Below are 23,351 nucleotides of genomic sequence, written 5' to 3'. Positions count from 1 at the left end.
AAAGCAAAGTTCCAGTCTCCCCAAAATAAACCACACCAAACATGGAACATTTCACTGCAAACAAAAAAGCACCATAAAGCTTTACTGTGGTCTCTGACTGACCCCTGCAGTATCTGTGACACATTCTAAAATTTCATAAAATTTGACATTTAAAAATTTTGCTAAAGCTCCCCACGCTTTCAACATGTGGCCTTTTTAAGAGCAAAGACTCATTTTAAGAGTAAGACTCATCAAGTCAGTAAAATTATTAGAAACATTATATTAGTGATCAAAGAGCAAATGATGCAGGTATTTTTGTTTTAAAACAGCTTTAAGCATACTTTTAAATTCAAGATTTTAAACACAGGAACTTATCCTCTACTCTCCCAGTATTTCTGATAGGACACTAACACCTCTAAATGCTTTACAGAAAAGTCATATACATAAAGGGCTCTGCTTTTATCAGTTAGAAGTGAATTTAAAGAAAAAAATCATTTTTTTCCTTAAGAAACCTCTGATTGGATTTATTACCCTACACCAGGACTTTGTAAAGTACCTATATGAAAAATTTCTATAACATATGTTAAAATAGATCAATAAATAAAAGAGCGTATTTAAGCTCGTAAAGCCATGGCACAGAACTGTAACTCAGTTTCTGCAGGGGAAGTGCCACAATCAGTATCTATTTCTTAAAATTAATTAAGTGCAGCCACTAGAGCAGCACCTTCCGGACACCATTTTACCATCTGACAGTTCTATGGAACACCTAAACTTGTGCAGCTGCCATTTAAAATGGGCAATACAAGTGCAGTACAGCACAGGCCAAGCCAAAAGCATACCTTGAAATCCCCAGAATATTTTTCCAGCTATGCTTACGAAAACAAACATATTGAAATCTTAGCACAGCAATGTGTTGATTGAGTTTTCTCAGCACGAATACCGAAGTACACACAGTGTAAAGAATAAAGACCTTCAGCTGTATGCTCTCTAGAAGGAAAAGTGAACTCAGGGAACTCAGACATAATCGATTACTTAAAGTGATTTTATCCATCTGCCTATATAAATTCCTTATAACTGCTAATGAAACCAGAGTAAAGCAGAATAATTTAAAACCAGTGCACAGTATGTACGGGTGCACTCTTCGCAAATGCAGGCAGTAATAACAGCAAGCTTGAGTGTAAGACAGCAACACCTGCAGCATGTATACAAATTCCAGTGGAAACTCCACCTAAGTTACTTCATTAGAAGACATGAAATAAGAAATTAATTTGGAAGCCCATAAGAAAGCAATACAGTAGTGTGTAGTCACACAGTCAAAATAAGAGACTTTCCTTTTTGTCCAAACTAACTTTAAAGCATTATTCCTATGCTTAGGCTACAAGAGTGCTTGCATTTCATTATTAACACTTAAAATATTAAATCTCTGTTCTGCATAAACTGCAAATAAATCTGAACTTACCTCCCAAAGTGCTTTGAAGTCCTTCTGCTCAATTCGAAGGAGCTCGCTATATTCTCTGGTAACGATGGTAGCATGGCGAGGAGTGTTATCCAGAATGGACTCTCCAAAAGCAGTTCCTATTCCCAGAGTGCATATTGTTACAGCATCCTTTGAATTAAAAGGGACATATTAAAGACCCATAAATCCTGGAGAATTAATACCACATTTGCTAACAGCACCACCTTAACATATTTTAGCAATTTTCTTTTAAAAAAGTTTGGAGTACCAAACAAAGAAAGCTCACAATATGCTGGTTGGTAGCACACAAAGTTTCAGTGTGGAAGCAAGAACTTCTGTTTTCTATGACCACCAGTTGGATGAGAAGTATCAGGCTGCAAGTAATAACCTTCACCTCTGGAAGAAAGTTATGATCTCTGTTTATCTATCTTTAAATATTCTGTAAAGACTGCTGTGATGACAAAATCCTTTAGAAATAGAGTGATCAGAAGGTAACTAGTGTCAATAAGGCAAACTTGGAACAAAAATTCTTGCCCACTACAGTATACCTTCATCAAAAAGGAAATTTGTCTTACATTTTCTTAGTAATAAAAATTATTACAATACACTCTTCCATTCATAATGATTTGCCTGTTGATTAAAAACAAATATCAAATTCACATAATTCAGGTATTTCAAGAAAACTATTAAGCTTGAAAACATCCTGGACTAAGTCTGGAGTAATTGGGATTATCCTAAGCACACAGTAAAGGCCACTTCAAAAGATCTAAGAGCACACACCATTCATGTGATAGAAAAATATCTACTTCAAATCTATTGGCCAGGAACTCCTATGTGACTGTTCCAGTATAAATCAAGAGGCCCTGCAGGCAAAAGCATTAGACTACTAGAAATTAAATACCTTACTGAATAAAGGTCTTTAGTTACACGCCCTATTCTGTGCTTAGAAGTGGTTTTGTTCCTGAGCACCGCACTGTAGATGAGCACAGATCTCCTAAGCTGGATCCTAACTGACCTTCTCCGTAATTTAAAAACAAAAATAGAAGCAGCATTAAAAATCTAAACAGACGTAAGCTGCAGTGTTCTAAGGAAATAGTACATGTGTTTAGACAAATACATAAACAAAAATATGCTAATTTTACTTGATACATCATTAAAAATGTAGATTAATTCCAAAGTGTAAGATTCACATAATGGCTACAAAAAGAGAAGCAGAAAATGTTGTCATTCCATCTACTACTTCATCTTAGATGATAATTCAGGAGAGATACATAAGCATATTTCAGCATCATTTGTGTTTAAGAATTGCAGTTTTCCTTTCAAGTATCTAATAAGTGGTAATAGGCAAATGTTATTAAGATCAAGTTTGTAGCTTTATAACTGCATTACTAAGACAAATGTCCATAACAGTCCAGTTCCCTGAACCACATCAAATTGCTTTTGCTGATATTACCATATAACATTATCTGTTCAAGAAAACAAAATCAAGTCTGTTTTAGAGAAGATCCGGGAAGAATTTACTGGCTTTCAGAAACACACTTAAGGAAAGCAGATATGAACAGGCACTGTCTGAAAAAAGAATATTTGCAGTGAGTACATAAGAAAAGGGTGCCCCTACAAGTAGGCTACAATACAGGTAGAGCACTAAAATTATGCTCAACTTTGAGAAAGTTCAGATAGAAGATTTGTTCAGGGCAGAATAACGATCAGTTTCTATTAGGTGGATTTTAAGTCATGTTTACATCTCTAAACTTCTTTCTCCCCTTCTTCTTTCCCCCTGCCTCCGCACCCCAAGCAACTCCATAGAAAACCTTCACTTTTTTGTTTCTTTACAACTTTAGAGAATGTACATGCAGAATAGAAAAAGAGAAAAGGAGAAACACTGGTTAAGGAACCACTTTCTAAGAGAACATCTGATTAGGCAGCTGTTCGGCCTTAGAAGTAAGTTAACACTGAGAAGCATTAGGTGAAGGAGATGGACCAGTCCTGCCCATCTTCATTAAAGAAAAGTTCAGGCTACTATCAAGTGAAAGTTTTGTTTTTTTTTTTCCTCCTCCACCCATCATCCCTTTCCACAGAGATGCAGATCCTCAACCAACTAAGGAGCAAGCCCATCTGCCTTCCTGAAGGCTTCAGAGATCTGTTTTCTCTCTGCCCTCAACTTACACATCTTTAGCCCCTCAGGAATCAGGTGTGCATTTCCTGTTACACCTGCTAACATTACACTCAAGAGTCCCCTGCTGTTCAGTGAAGACTTCAGGAGGATTGCTGACAGCTCAAAACTCAGTTTGCTGTTGCCCTCCACAATCACAGAAGCAGCAGGAAATTCTAGCTGGTGGTAGCCAGCTAAAATTCAAACAGTTCTTTAAAAGGCAGTATTAAAGACTTAAAAAGATGAGATTGTTTCCATTGCTTTCTGTTCTCTGAACACACTGTAAAAACGGTACCATTCAAAGCACAGGCTGATCGTACATTCAGTTTCATTATCACTAGCAGGTAAGATACATGGTGACAGAGTTCACGTCAGCCATCTGCCCATCTCACCCCAAACCAATCTAAAACAAAGATTTTGTCCAAGCATTCTACAGCTATGAATTAGTAATTTAAGGTTCTGCACAATTCCCTCCCCAACCATAAGACGCATCCCTGCATACTCTCTTCTCCTGACTCATGACTCTCTACTTTCTAACCCAACATACAAAGCTTTTGCATTCTAAGCAAAATCACGGTATAAGACAGAAACAAAGAAAATTTAAAAATTGACTGATGTTAGGAAGAAAGAAACAGGGTGAAGGTTTTTGCTGTAGTGGGATTTTTTTTAATGAAATTGAAGTTAATATTAATAATATTTTGCATTTAAAGGGAAACTGATGGATCTGGTTGTAATGAGATGGAAAGCATGGCAGTGATAGCAGGGCAGCAAGATCCAGACTGCAGCAAGTTCGGATTTACTCGAATGCAGCCATTGTGGGTACAGAAATAAAGAAACTACCTTAGTAAGGCCACAGGTACACAGGAATCTCCAGCAAGACTCCCTCACCTCCACCCAACCCTCAGATGAGGTCTGGGAAGGGGTGGATCCTGGCTCCACCCCTCCCAGTCACTCAGAGGCATTGCATGCACCTGAACTTCCCTGGGTAGCCCCTGCCTTCCCACCACATGCACAATCACTGATTCAAGCTCTGACTTAGAGTTTCCACTATACTTGCTGTAGTGTTTTTGTGTTTGTTTGTTTTTAATTTCATCATTTTCCCATACTTTCTACTTTTATGTCACTTCTGCATGTGTCCCTCCAGGACTCGATATCATCTCAATGTTTAACTGGAAATTTGCAAAAGCCAGCATTTTGAAAATTTGCTTATTAGTACTTTAACACAGCTCAGCCTGCTTTCAGCAAAAAATCTCCCTTTGTAACAGAGAAGCCAAAGGATTCATGTGAAAGTAAATTAAATTTTCTATGAAGTGATCTCCCTGCTCCATAGCCTCCACTGCAAAATGTGCTTCAGTCCCAATTCAGAAAGGAAATCTTTATTATCACTACTTTTAATGGTAACACAGCAATATCCTTCCACAGCAGAACTGCAGTTTGACAACACATTAGGCCATTCTTTCAAGCAACAAAGTGATTTGCTTAAAGGAATCGTTACTCCTAGAAAGACCGGGAACAAGTTCTCCTCTAGTTCCTAATTTAAGTATTTGCAGATCAGATTAACTGTACTGTAATAACATTATTTCCGTACATTCCCATCTAATCCTATAAATGTATCTGCAACACCTCAGTCTTTTTCCTAGGGTGTCTGGCAGACAATCAAAATTATTTTTCTAGATGTTCTTGATTTAACTTAGCTTATGTAAAGATAACCACAATGCTGTAGAGCTCAGCGCACACTAAAACACCTGGCTTCTCACCAAAGTCTGTCTATCCACCCAATCCTTGTATTACAAAAAGTAGAGCAGTTATCACGCTTAAATAACTTAAGACTTCACATTTACACTTCACTACAGACTGCAGTAAAAACCTATGTCTCAGCTTCTTGTAAGTTATCCCTAAAATTCATAATGCCATTTTACATTTACAACACAGCATTGCAAGGACTGTCATCTTGAAATCCTTTCCCTCATTTCCACTTCATCTTATCACATACCTTCTTTATTCTCAGCTTCAGACACACAGGAAATTCTTTTCTTTCTCATACAGACACTTGTATCTCTTTCTTCATGGTCATTTTTTCCAGCAATACCACTAACTTGGCTTTTGATCCTCAGCCCTCTGCGTTTTCCTACAGCTGACAGCATTGTACTACCTAAGCACTCATAGCTCCTCCTTCAAAGCTTAGCTAAAGAAGGCTAATTGTTTGTGAAGTCAGTACCTTGCATTTAGCAGTTTGGTCTGCTTCTAACATCTAAAATCTTGTCATTTAAAAAAAAAATCTCCAAACAGACAAATTATCCACAGCCCTGAGCATGCACTGAATCAGCTGGCAAACTACAGCAAAACCACAGATTAAAGTGCTGTTTGATCTTTGTCCTTCTTTTCATTTCTTCCCAGAAGAAATTTCCTCTAGTATCAGACAAGCATATAAATCTTTATCATTTAGGGTAAAAGCCTCTGAATCAAATCCAGTGAAACAACACTGAGGAATCTGGCAGAGATGTCATACTGATCTTTTTGTCATGCGTTTGTTCCCAGCTTTATTCTGAGACACTACTCACAGTCATCCTTCATAACCTGTTCATTTTCGAAGTAAACCTCAAAACCTAAGCAAAGATGAGGCAGTTGACAGCGTTTGAGACAACATTAAACTAGAAATCTCTAAAATGAACTTATACTGCTATATATTTTGGTAGATAACAGTGACAAGTAAGAATTACATTCAGAATCTGTTCATAACTGAGGGCAGTATCTCTAAACAGAAACAGGCTGCCAATTCTGTTTATTTTGAAGTGTACTTACTATATTTAAACGTTTCATAAAGATTTAGTATCAACCAGGTTATTTGTTAAAAGTAAAATGAGGTAAGACCAAGCATTTCATTACACTTACCTCTACACGTGTTAGCATTGATACTACCTTGAAAATCAAAAACTCACATCCTCCTCTTCAGTCTCTTCTCAACTATTCAACATCCAGAAAATTTGAAAATATTTTGTATAGAAAGCAGACCAACCACCATTCAGGATATACTGGGTAGGTGATTGTAAAATCTATTATAATACCATATATAGTAAATAATATAGTATCACCCCATTTCAATGACAAATGAATTTACTGCCATGATCATCAGCAGCCAGCATATTTTACTGCCTCAATGGAACAGAAATAACAGTAACAGAAATCTGAACTAGTAGAATTCTTTAAGGCATTCAGTAAACAGTTTGATATGATTTTCAAACCAGCCATTTCAGTGCTAAACAGCACCTGTATTGTTCATTACGTATTCTAACACTGCCCTCTTGTGACATAACACAGCTCTGCAAGGAGTCAAAAAGTTTTTCCAAAGTGAGATGAAATTCAGAGTTTATCTATGAGATCCCAAATGTTTATTATTGAATTAATAAATAGAAAAATGCCTCCTATTATGTTAGAAAATCCTAGGTAATGTAAGCATTAACACTGTTTACATGTTTACAAGTTGGTCCTTAGCAGCATTACTAACATTTCCTGCAAATAATCACAGGTGTCTGGATGACCTTATACACACCAAGATCTTCTATGAAGATATGCTTCATTAGGTTCACTGAAGACTTGATACAATCACACATTTAGATACATTTTCCTGTGCAAGATATGTAACTACATGCCTTGGTAAGAATAAAAGCCATTGAGATACTCCTAGTAAGGATACAACACAATAACTGACTGCTTTCAACAAAAGAAAGCAGCCGATCTCCAAACATAGCTTCATAAGGAGTTAGAACATATTAGCAGCTATACAACATTTATTCTCAAGCTCAATGAAAGACAAGCTCCCTAGGTAAACAAACACCAAAAGAGGAAGTATTATCTCATTTTTAATAAAAAATACCATTGTCATATTTACATTAACATCATACTCAGTATCATACAATTACAGGATAACAAGCTGCAAAAAAACCTCAGGTCATCCACTTTAACTTTCACAAACTTAAACATCAACAGTTATAGACCACAAATAACTTTTTAACTAATAACAATTTAAGCTAATTAATAAGAATAGCTTCTCTTTTTCTCAGGGATACAAAATAGTATTTCTACAATTCTACTTCATAAACACATAAGCCTAGACAGATTTTTGTAACACTTTCTGCACTAGTATGTGCAGAAAACTGAAGTAAAAATGGTCCAAGAAGTTGAAGAAAATGCAAAGGAAGCTTAGTAACAAGTAACAAAGGCAGATTAAGGTTTAAAAGACAGAGCAAGACATGCACTAAATAGCGAATGAAGGCTAGCCTTTCTAAGGACACTTTGTTATGAGCAAGATATCCACTGAAAAAAATATTTAAAAATAAGACCTTGTTTCTGGGTCAGAGCATTGCTAAATGCAAACACACACCACAAGAAAAGCATAGGGCCTGGATTTCTAGGCTCAGAACAACATGTCCATGTCCTGGAAAATAGCAGAATGAAGCTTCTAAGTCCTACAGGTACCCAGATTAAAGAGACCTTTCAAGACTCAATAAACCCCACAGTAGAAGAGCTCAAAATCTCAGAAAGACTGTCCACTACAACTACGAAGGGACAAGAGCCAAAGTTGTTGATCCAAGTTTCTTGGTTCTGGATGTGAAATTAACAATTTCCAGGAGGCACTCAGTCTCTTCCGCAGCTACAGGCCAGCATGATAAACAGGCTTAACAAATGAAAAGCACCTGTTGAAATTTGGTTAATTGTTGCCAGTTAAGAGACCATAACCAGACTAATGAAACAATAATGGAAGTGAAGCAGATCTGAGTTTTATTTTCTTTCCCAGATCACTTCTGTGAGGACAGCTATTTATTTTCTAGCAATAAACAGCATGAACTAAAACAAAACGCAATCCCTAAAGGCAGCTTTAAACCTCTACTTGGAAGGCATACTTTTGAACACAAGATGATTGAGAAGCCAACCTGTGAGCAAACTTAAAACCTCCTATTTCTTGGCCAAGACTCCGTCAGTGAGACTATTCAGAGCTCTAGAATCAATACACATGGTTCATAACCCAAGCGTGACTGGTAATGTATCATTTCTGGTACTGACAAATAGTCAGATTTAGCTCATCTTCAACAGGCGTGGAACAGAAGATGGAAGTTGCCGGGAGAGTTGATTATTGGCTCTGCTGTATATTCCAAAAATAGGATGAAATCATTTGTTTTGCAGTACCACCAATCACTGATTCCATGGATACACAAAGCAGCAAACAGCCTTTATCACAAGCAGCTGTCTCCCAGGAACACTTTCTCTTCATAGCGGTAACAGCCCATCTAGGCATGCGCACCACAGGTTAAAAGAACAAAATGAGGAATGGTGTCATTAATAGATTAATTCCCTTCAAATATTAGGAATTATTTTCCATCAGCATTAGTGCTATTTATGGCACAAGAATAAAAAAAAGCAATTAATAACAAACACGACTTGGCCAAGGTAGCTTTGGCTCCTTGGAGCTGCTATTAGAAAATGCATTCCAGGACAGATTACAGGCATTTGAGCACTGGTCATCCATTCATAGCTAGGACGATGCGAGCAACTCAATCTACCAGTGCTGAGTCCATGGAGCTACAGCATATGTCCTCCATCATCTGGGTTTGCAGTAAGCACAGTAGGAAAGAGAGTTAGTAAGTATTTCAAACTCAAGAAGGACTGGCACTATCCCAGTGAGGGAGCCAAGGTATCACGAGAACAGGACACACTGGAGCTGAAATCAGGACAAGGAGCAGAAAAGCAAGGAACAGGAAGGATATGGCAGGATAAACAGAAAATGGGAGCAAAGCCAGAGAAAATACTGGGCTCAGATATTATTCAGGGGTCCCCACCCATACAACCTCTCCAGCATTAGAATGGTAAATGTATGAGCTGCTCCTTCTAGCAGTGAGGCTGTATCCTATGGCAACTAGACAGTGGTAGAGTTCAGTTCATTGTTCCTGTGAGAAGGAAATGAACGGTTTAGAAATTACTGCACAATATAATTTCCATTACTAGAACTACATGAACTGTATTTCTGTAGTTCCCTGTTGGCAGGAAAATGCAGTGAACCTGAATGAGCAGAAAAAATATTTACATTTCTTAAGAGGCTGAACTGCTCAATCCTCCACCTACTGCAACAAATCAACACTCCAGATTCTTAACTTTCACATTCAGAACACTCATGGGAATACATTTATTTCTCATTCAGTAAAGAGTATTTGTCTTAACAATGGTGCAGTGCCATCTCTCGGCAAACACCAGATAATATTCCTTATTGCTTCTGACTTGCACAGTGTCTCAAACACTTTGAGACACAAAGTGTCTCAAAGTCCAAATATCAACAACAGCCAGGCAATGTGGAGAATTGGTCAAACTGGGCTAATTACTCTCTACTAGGTCTCTAGGTACTATAATGAAGAGGTTGCTAAAAAAAAGTTACATGAAAGCAGCTCCTTTTTTATATCATTTTACTGGAAGTTGAAAGACCCAGCATTCACCCAGTGCCCTGATTTGCATTCTAATCCAAATTCACCAGTAACACTGCACTCAGCTAAGTGAGAACTCCAGTTTTCATCAGTCCATCATCAGAAAGAAGCCTTCCCCAGTCAGTTGAACTTCACACAAAGAATCACAACTGTATGTACAGACAGGTGCACTCTGTATTTGAGGAGGTAGTGTTACACTTCATGTGGTTGGTAGCTAAGCTATACCACTAATGTGAAGGCACACTGAGTCATGTCATAAGATGGAACAATCCATTTCTAAGGTTTCGAAGCCTATCCTGAGCTCTGAATCCTAGGACAACTCTAAGGCAGGCACTACTACTTATCCGAGAGCGCCCTAGACAGTTGAGAGGAGATATTTCACTGCTGGGAGAAGCACCAATTCCTAAGCCAGACTCATCCAGTGGTAAAAAAAAAAAAAAAAAAAAAGGGGGGGGGGGAAGTAGTCACCACTGAGTTACTGCAGATATCCTTCATACAGCTGGTTTTTTGAGAAAACATTTCTACTGCTTTATCCAAAGTTAAAAATTGATGTGGCACATCAAGCTACTTGGAAGAAAGCACATACACACATGTATGTGTATCAATCTTTATTCCATAGCTACACTGATCAAACCCCCTTCAATCAAAATAGGTCTAAACCCTAACTATAATTTCTCACAACACATTCTGGGACACAATAATAAAATTTGGGTAATGGATTTTTTAAATTGACATCCTTTTATTGGAAACTATTCAAAACTCCAATTTCTGTAAAATCAGGAGTGTCAAAATATTGAGTAATCACTTGCAAATTGCTGGTATTTTACTCGTTCTTCTATTTCTTTAGACTGAAAATATATTTCCTCCAGGTTCAACATAACAGTTCTGATACTCCATTATTACTTTCACATCTTTCCCTTCCTTCAGGAGAGACTGCAGTATGCTGTTAGACTGTGCTGTTGGTGGGTTTCTTTTTTAACTTCAAACCAAAACTGAGTTATATTTCTTGGGAATCAACAACTCACACATCTTTAGTTTAACTGAATACAGCACTATGAGAAAATACTAGGACTCCTGTTTCATATTCACATGCAGATCCCTCTTCAGAGCATTTCATTCCAGCGTTCTTGAAATCAACGGCATGATTTGCCTCCATAGAGAAAAGGACCACTGAGAAAAAAAATCTCTGTACAATACATCCCATTGTTTTCTATCTTGATATAACTCCTAAGCTCTTGTTAAAACCATCCAATTGACAGTACAACAAACAGTGTTTTACCTGGTGGTTGCTTGTATCAGAAACCTTCACATCCAGTGATCCTGTCAGAACAGCATACCAGTTCGACCCAATATCACCTTGACGGAATACTGGAAAAAAGAAATACTGTAAATAAGAGGTATCACCTCACATATAGCAACATTATCAAATATTTTCCCTCATATTACTATACTGCGATAGTCACTGCTGGCAGTAAAATATTTGCCATATCAGACTATTTACTATGTCCAATTGTATTTCCAATGACACTGGAAAGTACACATTTTAGTAAAGTGATCAAGAGACTTCTGAACCAGTGAAATCACACATAACTTTGTTCTTTTCCAGTTTGCTTTTTTTTTTTTTTAAACTGTTATTTAGTTAACAAATGAACAGTAACAAAAAAGTTTTCTGAAAAATGTACCCTTGAAATTTAGAATCTTCAAGTACTACCTGCACTGAACTGCCCTCAGAGTTCTGGCTGAGAAACAACTGCAGGACTTTGATACTCAGATATTCCATCAGTGTGATTACAGAGCATCAGAATTCCTATTACTCTAACCTCAGTGCTGTGTACATAAAGAATGTCAGATTTATCTGAGGGGGTCTCAGAATTTACCAAACATTGCTTACAGAAGTTTTCTACTAGCTACACTCCTGGTCTAACTCCAGCAATTCTTATGTTTCTATGACAGGGCAATCACTTCCACTTCAGCTTCACAGACTCAGCACAACTGTCCAGCTTTATCTGCACTTTGATCACCTGAGCAAGCACAGAGCTTTTGCACCCTACAGAACTATGCAGTTCTGCAGATGTTGTGATTGAAAGCATATGCAATTAGTGATATGCCTCAGTGATATAAGTACATATATTAAGGAGATCAATGATACATTTACAGGGGAAGAAGGAGGCTTAAGTGCAACAACTGCTGCTAATCTTTCAACAAAATGGTGGCAGAGTCCTAAATCCAATAATGTGTGTCTTGTTACCATAGATTCACCACATATTGTATTTGTAGAGCAAGCAGAACTTAGTCCTGCCTTCTCCCATCACTAAGACTGTAAACATTTTTACAGCCATTTACAGCACTGATAGTGCTCTCTCAACAATCTCCTAGAAACAATTCTTACCTAAACATCAACTTTACCTACTTAAAATAAATCATTATATGAAGCTTTCTTACATGTGATCCCCTTTTCCAGATTTTCATAATATCCACACAGACATATCTGCTGCAGAAGGTTTGGATGAAATTTCTCAAAGGCTTTCACTTCTTTCAATCGTGTGAATATTATATCTACATCTTCACTGGAACGTTCCAAAGGTCTGCAAGACAACAAAAGGAAACAGTTCTTAATGGCTTTATCAGAGAAACCTATCCATCTGCATGTACTAAATTCACAAATATTGACGTTAGAAGTCACACCATAGTATAAATTAACTAAAATCATTTTACAGGTACATAATGAAATCCTTTCAAGGCATCCTACTTTCAGTTATCAACTTTAGCACGATTGTTATTATCTCAACATAGAAGCCCCACTGAGCACAAAATCCTGCTGTAGCAGTATCTATGAAAGTCCACATGATGGTACAGTCTACATCCTGATGAGCTTAGAATCATATACAGTAAAATATATATACTATATAATATATATAGTAAAGTCTATAAGGGAACAGATGCATAGATGCACGAACACACAAGTAGCCTCCAGAACCAGTTCCAAAAACTCATGCTCTCTATCTGGGTAAAATAAAATCTTTACAATTCAAATTCAGTCCAAGCACTCCTTGGAGCAGGAATTTAGTGACTTCTTTTTGGAATGACTTTAGGAATCCAAATCTTTGTCTCATGAGAGAATCCCAGATCCTCTTCACATTAAGTCTCTGGCTCTTACCTCTCTTATTAAATTAAGTCAAGCAGGGATTAAATGTCTACCTTCATTTATACTCCAACTTACCCTTATTAACTACAGATCTGAATAATAACTCTCTGGTGTATACAGTTGCTTCTACAGCACAGTGATATCCTCTTACCACTTCAAACTACAGCAGCTCCTTTTTGAAATCTCTCCAGGAAGATATTCACCTTTATCTTTTTTAGCTGACAGGTACTAATAAACATAATTCTCTTGTCAAAACCCTTTTAAGATGATAAGAAGGTGCAGCCAGCAAATAGAATTAAAATCCATTTTTACAAGATCCCTACCCAAGCTACAATAGCACTTGGAACACTGCAATCCTTTTTGGACTCTCAAAATGAATACGCAAAACCCAGAAAGGAGAAAAGGAAATCATTCTCCATATATCCTCTTTTGCTAGAAAGCCCCTTGAGGCTGTTTCACTCATACAACTGCTCTTCGAAGATTGAACAAGTTCACCAGTTTGTCTGCATAGAATTGAGTGTAGGATCTTAGTGTTCAGCATTCCTTCATTGCTTAATGCCATTGGATGGTGGGAAAGTCAAACAGAATTAAACATAAAATAGACACATCAGGTTTTATAAATTTAATCAACATCATCCAATATTCTTGAAATATGAATGCTGGAATCCCTTCTACTTTTGGGACTGCCAGAAGGACAAGATTGGGGGGCTTACCATACACCACAGAACATACAGCTTTTTTTATTCTGAGTTGCTAAAGGGACAGGGTTTCCATCTAGTTCAGAATAAGGTGACAGTAGGGCTCGCTTCCCTTGATGCAGAATGTCACATCTTAAACAGATCAAGTGTAGGAAAAACTTGCTTTTTTGACAAAACTGCTTCTTGGCTCTGGTAACATGAGCCATCACAGGAGGGTGAGCATTGTCACATGTGGCTAAGCCATGCTTCTCAGGATTTTCAACACAAGCACAGCAGTGAGAAACTAAATTCCATAGTTACTGAGAAAAATAAAGTAACGTTCTTAGTGGCTAACTTCAGCAAGCAGTTGAGCCACAGTGCCTTGTGGTTGCAGATGTTACTTCCACTTGGACTGCAACTATGCTTATGCTCAAAAATCTGGATTCCTCTTTCTGTCCAGAGCATGTCTGCACACCGTCCACTAAATGGTCACTTTGAATACTATAGAGCTTTCCTTGGAGAAATCCCCAGCACTTAGGAGTAAGGAATTACCTTACACTAGGTGCCCTAAGTTGAAGTAGCCCTTAATCTTTACTAGAACACAGAATTTTGCAGGTGAAAAACTTCAGATTGGAGTGCAATGGCAATATTCAAACTCATTTCTTTTAATAACTTATAATCTGTAACAATGAGACTTGTTTCAGCAGGATAGTTTTACTCAGTGAGGAAATAGAACAGCAATAATAAAATACTGTAGAATCAATTAATTGCTTCTCAACACTACAGCACCCCTATCCTCTGTGCAGTGCTGTAGGGCTTTATGACTTTTAAATTCTCATTGAAAAAGAAGTCTAAGAGAGGGATACCAGCATACTATCAAAATACTTTAGACTTCCAGTAAGACTGAGGTCTTAACTATAAACAAAGCCACTTGTAACATGAGCAATGTCCATGCAAGGGCTTACTTCCCTGGGCAGAAGGCAATTCACTTCTCAAGAGGCACTTAGCACATGCGATGTAATATACCAAATCCATGTTTCCAACATTTGTTTTCAACATTCACTTCAACATTCCCTTGCTCTCCCATAATGAGGCTTTCAGAAAATCAGTGACAGTTCATTTCCTTTGCTTGTCATTGTGTGACTTCAGGATTCCTGTTTTTTTTTTTTGTTTGTTTGTTTATTTGTTTTTAATTTCCTCTGCAACACAGGTAGTCAAAATTTAGTTAAATCCCTTTCCCTAGGATTCTTACACATACATATCCTTCCAGAAATAAAATCTAAACTAACAAATCAACAGAACAACACAAGCAAAACTTTGTTTCCAACAAATCAGAATAAATTTCTGATGTTCTGCTATGCAGAGTCCAAGAAATGCCATAGATAATCCTGACTTATGTGGGCACTGATTGACTACTCCGTTAAATGCAGACTGACAGTCTATCAGCTTCTGTCAGACAATTTCTTCTGTCTTCCTCAGTGACAGGCAGTGCAAATACTAGAGTTCCCCCTTCACCTACATACTCATTTCATAGTATTATATCACTCAATTATACTTGCACCTTCAATCTGTTTGGCCAAAGCAGTGAGTAACTATTAGAAAGACAAAGCAATCAACTATGCTTTATTTCTTTCCTGCCCTACAAATTATGCATCTTCCCAACAAATCAGTTTTTAAAACTGGATAAGCAGTAGAATGGCAAACAATGTATTTATTAAGCATTATATTCAAAAAGATTCAAAATTAAAAATGAATTGTTTGAACAATACACTGATAACAGGAAGCAAGAATAGTTATTTTCTTGTACCTTTACATTGTTAAAAGGGCAAAATACTTCAAGGGAAAAAGAAACTGCAAGGAAGTTTTCACCTTTCAATTCTTAAAAAGCGTATGCTGCACTCTTTGCAACTAAGGTATAACTTGCTTTAACTGAATTAAGCCTTCAACTTTCGTAGCTCAGCACTGGTAACATACCATTTGATTGGAATAGAGATGAATGAAGTTACATTAACCAGCACTGCAACTTCATAGTAGTCAATAAAAGTACTTTAAGATGAAGACAAACTAAGGGATACACTACAAGTGTATTTCAGAACTGAACAACATGCACAAGAAACAATACACTTTCATCTGAACTCTGGCCACTATCATTCTCAAAACAAACTACACAAAACACATACTTGGTCATTTTGGCTTATGTTATTAAAGAAAACAGATATTTAATAATTAAGAAATAACACCATGTTTAAATTGATCTGCATACATTTTTGAGAGCTGCTGAATTCAAACATGAAGTAAAAAGTCAATTCAGGAAATATTCACTGAAGAAAAGATAAAGTAGCAGGAGCAATGAGAGGCACATTCATACGGCAGAGAAAATACTAACAGAGAACAATATCATGACAATGTAGGAAAACATAAAATGCAGATAAAAACAGCACCACCCTAGATGAAAGAAATACTAACTACAGCAATTAAACAGATCAATACATAGGGAAAAGTACAATACAACAACAGAATGATGATAAGAGAACTAACACAACAGAGAGATGACATGAAGGAAAGGAAGATTGCTCACCCATACCATACCAGAAGATTCTAGGCTCACAGGGAAAAACTTTACCAAGGAGAGACCCCCAGGAAGAAATTGTTCCCCAGTGGCAGTCAGCCCTTAAATGCTGTCTAAGAGAGGTGCAGCCAGGCTCCACCCCTTCTGGTCACACAGCTGAATTGTCTTCACCTGTGCTCCCAGGGCTGACCAGGTCCTTTCCCCAGGTGTTCAATCAGTGCTTCAGGCCATGACTCAGTTCCCATACAAGTGGCTACCTGATTGGTGTGCTACTCTTGCAACTGCAGATGTTGTCTGCTACAGGTCAAAACTGGAAAACTATATAAACTGATTTGCTGGAATTATTTGCAGTTAGGATTTCATCTCTCAAATGTTGATTTTGAGCAGAATGCTGTATGGCATTAATGATATTGTGTGTTAATTGTCTATTTTCATTGAAAGTCTCTGGTTTTTGTTAGTAAAAGTGGGATGGTTGTTGATGAAAAAAATATTCACAGATGGAGTGGTTTTGATGTTTTTACGTATTCTATAAATAAATATTTTGCAGGCTAAGTGTCTTTTATAACAGAAGCTCATATTCCAGCAGAGGAAAAAAGTATCAACAAACCTGGCTCATTGAAACTGTGTTCTCTAAGTCCAGCAACCACTAGATATTCATCAAATATTAGCATATGGGCAATCTTCTTCTTTTCCTTTATGTCATCTCTCTATTATGCTGGTCCTTTTATCATTGCACCTTTGTTGTAATGTCTTTCCTGTTGTACCAATCTAATTGCTGCACTGCTCCGAAAGGCTACCAACTAAAACTGCAGATTTCATGCTCTAGTGGATCTATGTACATATTAGTCTGTTCTAGTGAGCCGTGATAATGTTCATGTTCGTTAATGTTAGGGTTATTGCTTCTTCTGTGTTGTAATACGCATGCACAGAAAAGGTAAATAACTTAGTACAACCAAGTGTAAGAAATTGAGGCTGGTATTGCAGGTACTAAATCTCTGATAGAAGAGAATGAAACAGCTAGAATTTGTTCAGAATACAACTTCTGCTTTCACTATGAGCTATTTTGACATTGCATACTCACAAAAATGCAGAAAGCAACAGGTTTATGGCAGGCTACACTAACAATTATTTTGGTCTTTCTGAGGAGATGCAGAAAGAAAAAGTACCTTCTTATTCATCAAAGGCTGCACCTTTGTACTGGACTAGAAAATGAGGTGTGTGATGTGGAAATACAAACTTGTTATCATTCATCACTCTCAGAAGTTTGCACCTTTGCGAGAGTGCTAGCAAGCACTTAGGCTACGCCTACTAGAACTAGACTGTTCTTTCTCTTGGTTTCTACATCCTGACGCTTGCTGTAGGTACTGCAAGGCAGGCATGAGCTAAGCATGCACCTGCTCAGCCATGTGGCGCACACACAGAAAAAATGCACAGTGCGTAAGCCAACAGGAGCTGCAGTGTACGCCTGTGATTTTGTCCCAAACTAAGAAAATTTATCAGTCTTAAAAAGATATATTTTAAGAGTAAATTAAAACATTGTCCCTAAGTCTAAAATATTCACTCTATTGCCTGATTGTAAGTCTATATCCTGTTATCTCTGAGACAATTACAAGTTGTGGAAAAAATAATTGTCCTTATGTTTTTACAATTCTTTCAGAATATCGGCTCTTTATTCTAGTCCATCTGCACATGTAGAAGAAAATACTGACTGTTAAGCGCGTAACTTACAACTCAAAGACATGTTATGATGAGCCACGAGACAAATTCAAATCTGTTCCTGTTACATAGCTTCAGTCTGAACCTACATTCAAATCTATGGGAGCTTGGCTTAAAGTATAAATCTTAACTATTATCCTGTACACATTATTGTGGTCTTGTTAAAAGTAAATCCACGCAAGCCTAAGGTCTACCTTAGACACAAAAGCTCAGTGGGAATAATATGTCTGTGAAACACCTATTCATATTTAAATAATTTATAAGCAACTGAGCAAAGATCATAACATTCATAGCACAACAGCTGCATGCTTTGCTCTGTGATCTGCTCCTCCAGTCTGCTAAGGCACTGAAGGTTGTATTTAATAAGATGAAAACAGGATGTTGCAGGTAGCTATGAGATCCTGGAATCTGATTTGTGAATGCTGTGCATTATTTAAAAAGTTTGTATCTGAATCAAATTAAAGCTCTTGTTTGAATTCTAAACTCTGATCAGGCCTAGAGAAATAAGAGCTATGTAACAAATACTTTATTTAACAAACAGTAAGACTCCTACAGTACTTTACCGACATAACTGTAACAGTATTTTTTAAATGGAAAAACAGAAGAAAGTATGCATACGTAATTTAGGATTACAAAACAAAGCACAGCAGGACCTAGGAAAAAGCCTGCAGTCTCTCCTACCCCGGGTTTCTCCTGCCTCCAGATTGCCTTCTGGAAAGATGGATCATAGTAAATAATCCTTCAGGGCAATTGGAATTGATTCTTTCCACTTGTCAGGTGCTACCAAATTATATCAAATCACAGAAAGGGAAGAAAAAGTTTCATCTTAACAGCTCCAATGAGGTTACCGTTATAACAAAAGTCAGTATATCAATTTTACATATACATATATAGAGAATCAGAGAATCATTTAGGATGAAAAAGACTTTCAACATCAAATTGGCAGATTCCTAAATGAAATTCCTCATTTATACTTCCTAGAAATGACACTCACAACCCAAGGCTACACTCTTCATTAAGCATGAACCCCTGAATTTCATTTTACAAACTGAGTCGCCATGTGTTGCATGTGAGTATCCTGAGAAATGTGACAGTACCACCAAAGTGCTGAGAATTGCACTCTGCTTCTTCACACCTGAGCACCGTCAGTTTAGAGTGAAGAATCAGGCCCTCCACTTCACTGTTTATTTATGGCTGGGTTACCATCACCACTTCTGTTCATATTGACATCTGGAGTGCTTTCAACACTTACATGCATTACCTAAGCTCTAAGAGGTGTGTAGTTTTTGGTTTTTTTTAAGTTATGCACCAAAGGTGGGGGCTGGGGAGGCTGACTGGACAGTGTTTCAGTAGACAGCAAGTTTCAGCCCCTCACATCTTGCTGCTGGGAGTAAGGAGAACATTCCTGGTGCTGCAGTCCTGAGAACACCAGGAAGTCACCTGGAAAACGCAGAACTGATGCAAGGATGTTTCTTTCTGTGCACACAGGGGCACACCTGGTGCCAGAGGTTGGCTGCCTCGGCACCCAGCCAGCTCTGGAGTTCTGAGCAGCACTGTGTGGCTGTGGCCTGCATTTCTCTTAAATGTTTCCCTAGGCTATGCCACCGGCCTCTCTACCAGAGGTGGCTGCCCCTGCGGGAGCCTTCGGGGCAGACGTGCTCCCCTCACGTCCTCCTACCGCCAGCAGCCGTGCATCTGCCTGTGCCACGGGGCACCCAGCCCTTCCCACCCGATCGTTAGGCGCCTGGGGCAGGCAGGCACTGCGCTGAGAGGGGCGCGGGGCGCTGAGACGCGGGGCTGTGCGGTGAGGCGAGTGGCAGTGAGGGGCTATGAGGTGAGGTGAGTGGCGGCGCGGGGCTGTGCGATGATGCGAGGGGCAGCGCGGGGCTGTGCGGTGATGCGAGGGGCAGCGCGGGGCTGTGCGGTGATGCGAGGAGCTGTTCGGGGCTGTGAGGTTAGGCGCTGCGCGGAGCCGTGAGCGAGCGCGACGGGCCCGCTATGGCGGGCATGGCACATCTCCGCCCGGCAGCCTCACTTCTCGGCGCCCCTTCCCCGCCCTGGCGCTCCCTCTCCTCCGCCACGTGCACCATTTTCCGGGCAGCGGCGCGGAGCGGCTACCCCGGGGGCTGTCCGTCGCCTCCGCAGCCGGGAGCGTTCCGAGCCCTTCATTCTGCCTTTTCCCTCTACCCCGCTCGGCTTCCTCCGGGCATTTTGCTTCCCACCTGCCCGTTCTTATGTAAGGCAGCTCTTGATGGGGAGCAGGGAGGACCATCACGCACACACGCGCACATACATACATACATGCACGCAGCATCCCCCTGCAGCCGCTCCTGTGAACGCGCCCGATACCTTTTATCCAGGCACGCGATCCACTCGCCAGAGGACGCGGAATGGGAGGTGTGAGCGGCGACCATGTTGGACAGGGCTCAGGTCGCCGCACACCCGGCTGGTGGCGGCTGCTGCTCCCCCCTCCCTGCCGCCCGCCGGTCGCTCGGTCCGTCCTCCGCCGCTCCCAAGCTCCCTCCCTCCCTTCCTCCGCGCGATGGGCTCGCCCAGGGCCCCGCCGCCTCAGCGCGGCAGGTAGCGAGCCGGGTAGCGGCCCCCGGCGTGACCCTCGGAACGGGGCTGTAGGGGAAAGCCAGGTGTGATCAGAGGAGCCTCTATGAGCTCCCCGGTAGGCAGCTTGAGCCCGATTTACCGGCATCCGCCTTTGCCTCACCAGAGGTGTCCTTGACAGGGTTATGGGAAAATATATAGCATTTAGTTAAAATAAGCAGCTCAAGCATATTTCGGAGACTTCTCCCCCGTGGTAAACCCACACCAGCTGGAAAGAACGTGCAGTCTACACCTCAGGGCTTTTTTTTTCTTGAAGCCTTCTTCCAGCCTGGGGTGCTCATCCAGTCATTTGCCATGAAAATAAAGGCTCTGGTTTATTGCAGGTGAAAAAGGATCAGGGTGAATATGATCTGAATGGGATTTAACAGCTAGAAGAAACGTGGCATACAGCAGGAGAAAGGTGAGTGTAGTGTACAGTGAAAGCCATCCACTACTTTCTGTTGTGTTCCTGTGGCCTCCAAGACGCAGGTGTTTTGAGGATGGTGAAGAGCATGTGTGACTTAAAAAACAAAGAGCAGAGGAAGGAATGCAGAGCTGCAGGTCTCCCTGGCTGCCAGGTTTTGCAAAGCTCTATGTGAAATATTTTCTGCAAAATATTTCAGGATATAGATTGTATCTTCCCATGTAATTTGTGTATAACCATAAGCTTGAGCTTACAGTCAACACAACCTGCCTTGAGCGCGTGGGAGAAGGATGGGAAGCTACATGAATCTCAGCAGGATGTTTTGAGTTACATGCAGATGACAGGAAAGTAACACTCAAACAGTGCCCTCCTGCAGGCTTATAGTTCCTCTCTGTTGTACAGTGGGGACACAAATGATTCATTCAGATGCTGATATTAGTGATTTCCACAGTTCTCCGTGGGCTATCTTCTCTGCCCCCTGTTTTGCTGGACTAAGTGTCATTTTCTTGCATACATGCACTACTTTACATTTTGCATCTGCTTTTATTGATCTCATTTCTGCCACAGCTCCTTCAGCACTTTAACAGGGATAAATGTTACTGTCAGGGAACTGAACAAAATGATGAAATAAATCTATGGAAACATACCTAGAAATCTCTTGTGCTGAAAGGACATGGCTAAGAAATTGGCAGAGCACAGAGAATACCACAAAAGCCAATTTTGTCTTAAAATAATTAAGGTGAATGCATGCCAGAGGAATAGAGGAGACTGCCAGTCCCTGAGATCAAAGCTGCAGCTCTTACTTTGCTATAGTCCCTGGGGAAAATATGAGAAATGCTTGCATCTGAGCAATCAATCTACTGGTGGAAAATTGATACTTTCATTTTTCAGCATGTTTTTGGGAACCAACAGAACAAGAGCTTCAAATATAAAAAAACTCTTAATTCTCAAATTAATGATTTATAGCATATTGTGTGCATTACAGGTGAATCAATAAAGCTCACTAGTTTTGTACTTCCATTATAAAATATTCATCACATTATTCCACATAATTACAGTTTTCCTTCCAGAACAATCATACAGGGCAGCCCTTACTGCTCTTTTCCCCCTCAACACAGCTTAAGCTGCAGTAGATGCTCAGTTCTCTTAAATGACATCAGGCCTTTGAAAGAGCCCAGCAATCACTCTTCCCTAAAGGCTTTTTTATCTTTTCTCATGGATAATGTTTCACTGACACAAACAGCATTACTTATACCAGTACCAGCAGTTTTGTGCATGGCAACAGCAAGCTCACTACAGATGCTGCAACTGTTTAGTGTTCCTTCAAGCCACCTCTGTGAAGTCCTTTCATATGTGCATACTGTTTAATGACCCAACCACTAGAGGACAGGCTAGGCCTCCAAAAAAGCATCAAGGAGGGGTATTTCCTAGGGAAGAGTATGACTGGATAAAAATAGTGTGAGTGTGGCAAGGCAAGTCCTTTGGAATATTCTCCTAGGTTGAAACCAGTAAAATTTGTGCTCACCAGTAAATCTGTACCGTTGACCAAGGAACCTTCCTGCCCTGGGATAGTCCCCTGCAGTTGCCAATTCTTTGGATTCAAGAATGCAGTGCATGTAGACAGGAAGAAGGTACTGCTCAGCTGTCTACCTGAATGGGCAGGCAGTATGCAGTGGGCAGATGCTGCTCAGATATCTACCATGCTATGGTATACTTGTCATAGAAGACTTCAGTGTTTTGTGGATTGTGCAAGTTAGACAGGCTCAGAGTTAGCAAGGAATTTTGAGTATATCCATACTCCATTTGGAAGCGTCTCAGTTGGAGAGCGATTAGAGCAGAACAGCCCAAATATACCTCTGGTACTTGGATTAGGAATAATCATGTGGTTTTCTGTTTTAGACAATAGAAACTTATGAAACAGGGAATAAATATTTGATTGATTCAAGTATTAGCCTTTGTTGATGAAACCATCTGCACAGAAGCGTTAGGACCTCCTGACTACTGCAACTTGACCCCAGCTCAGTATATGTTCTGAAAAACAAAGTACCAACTAAGCAGAGTGTGTGTATAATGACAAGTCAAACAGTGCAGAATATTCTGTGACTTTGAAAAACTCAGACCATAACAAGCCTACGAAACATATCTGAGAGTACTGGCCTGATGTTAAT

The 23,351-nt window shown here is 39.5% G+C and overlaps 1 protein-coding gene across 3 annotated transcripts in view; it reads right to left on the bottom strand.

The window, feature by feature from the left end:
• The window catches only part of RAPGEF4 (Rap guanine nucleotide exchange factor 4), a 141,162-nt gene extending 120,490 nt beyond the window's left edge, over positions 1–20,672 (bottom strand). For 2 of the 3 annotated variants that reach the window (XM_052675641.1, XM_052675642.1), the window contains exons 1-4: positions 20,514–20,672; positions 12,500–12,642; positions 11,337–11,425; positions 1,439–1,585 (exon numbers count right to left, since the gene is read on the bottom strand). In XM_052675641.1, the coding sequence (XP_052531601.1) occupies positions 1,439–1,585; positions 11,337–11,425; positions 12,500–12,642; positions 20,514–20,578 (444 nt within the window). In that variant the 5' untranslated portion in view covers positions 20,579–20,672. Of the gene's footprint in view, positions 1–1,438; positions 1,586–11,336; positions 11,426–12,499; positions 12,643–20,513 lie in introns of those variants that run through there. The other variant, XM_052675645.1, reaches the window with a different exon arrangement.
• Between the last annotated feature and the right edge of the window lie 2,679 nt (positions 20,673–23,351).

This window comes from Tympanuchus pallidicinctus, unplaced genomic scaffold (genome assembly GCF_026119805.1).
Source record: "Tympanuchus pallidicinctus isolate F22 unplaced genomic scaffold, pur_lepc_1.0 scaffold15, whole genome shotgun sequence".
Taxonomy (NCBI): Eukaryota; Metazoa; Chordata; class Aves; order Galliformes; family Phasianidae; genus Tympanuchus; species Tympanuchus pallidicinctus.
Note: the sequence above shows the minus strand (reverse complement) of the source record. Positions and strands in the feature narration are given on the sequence as shown.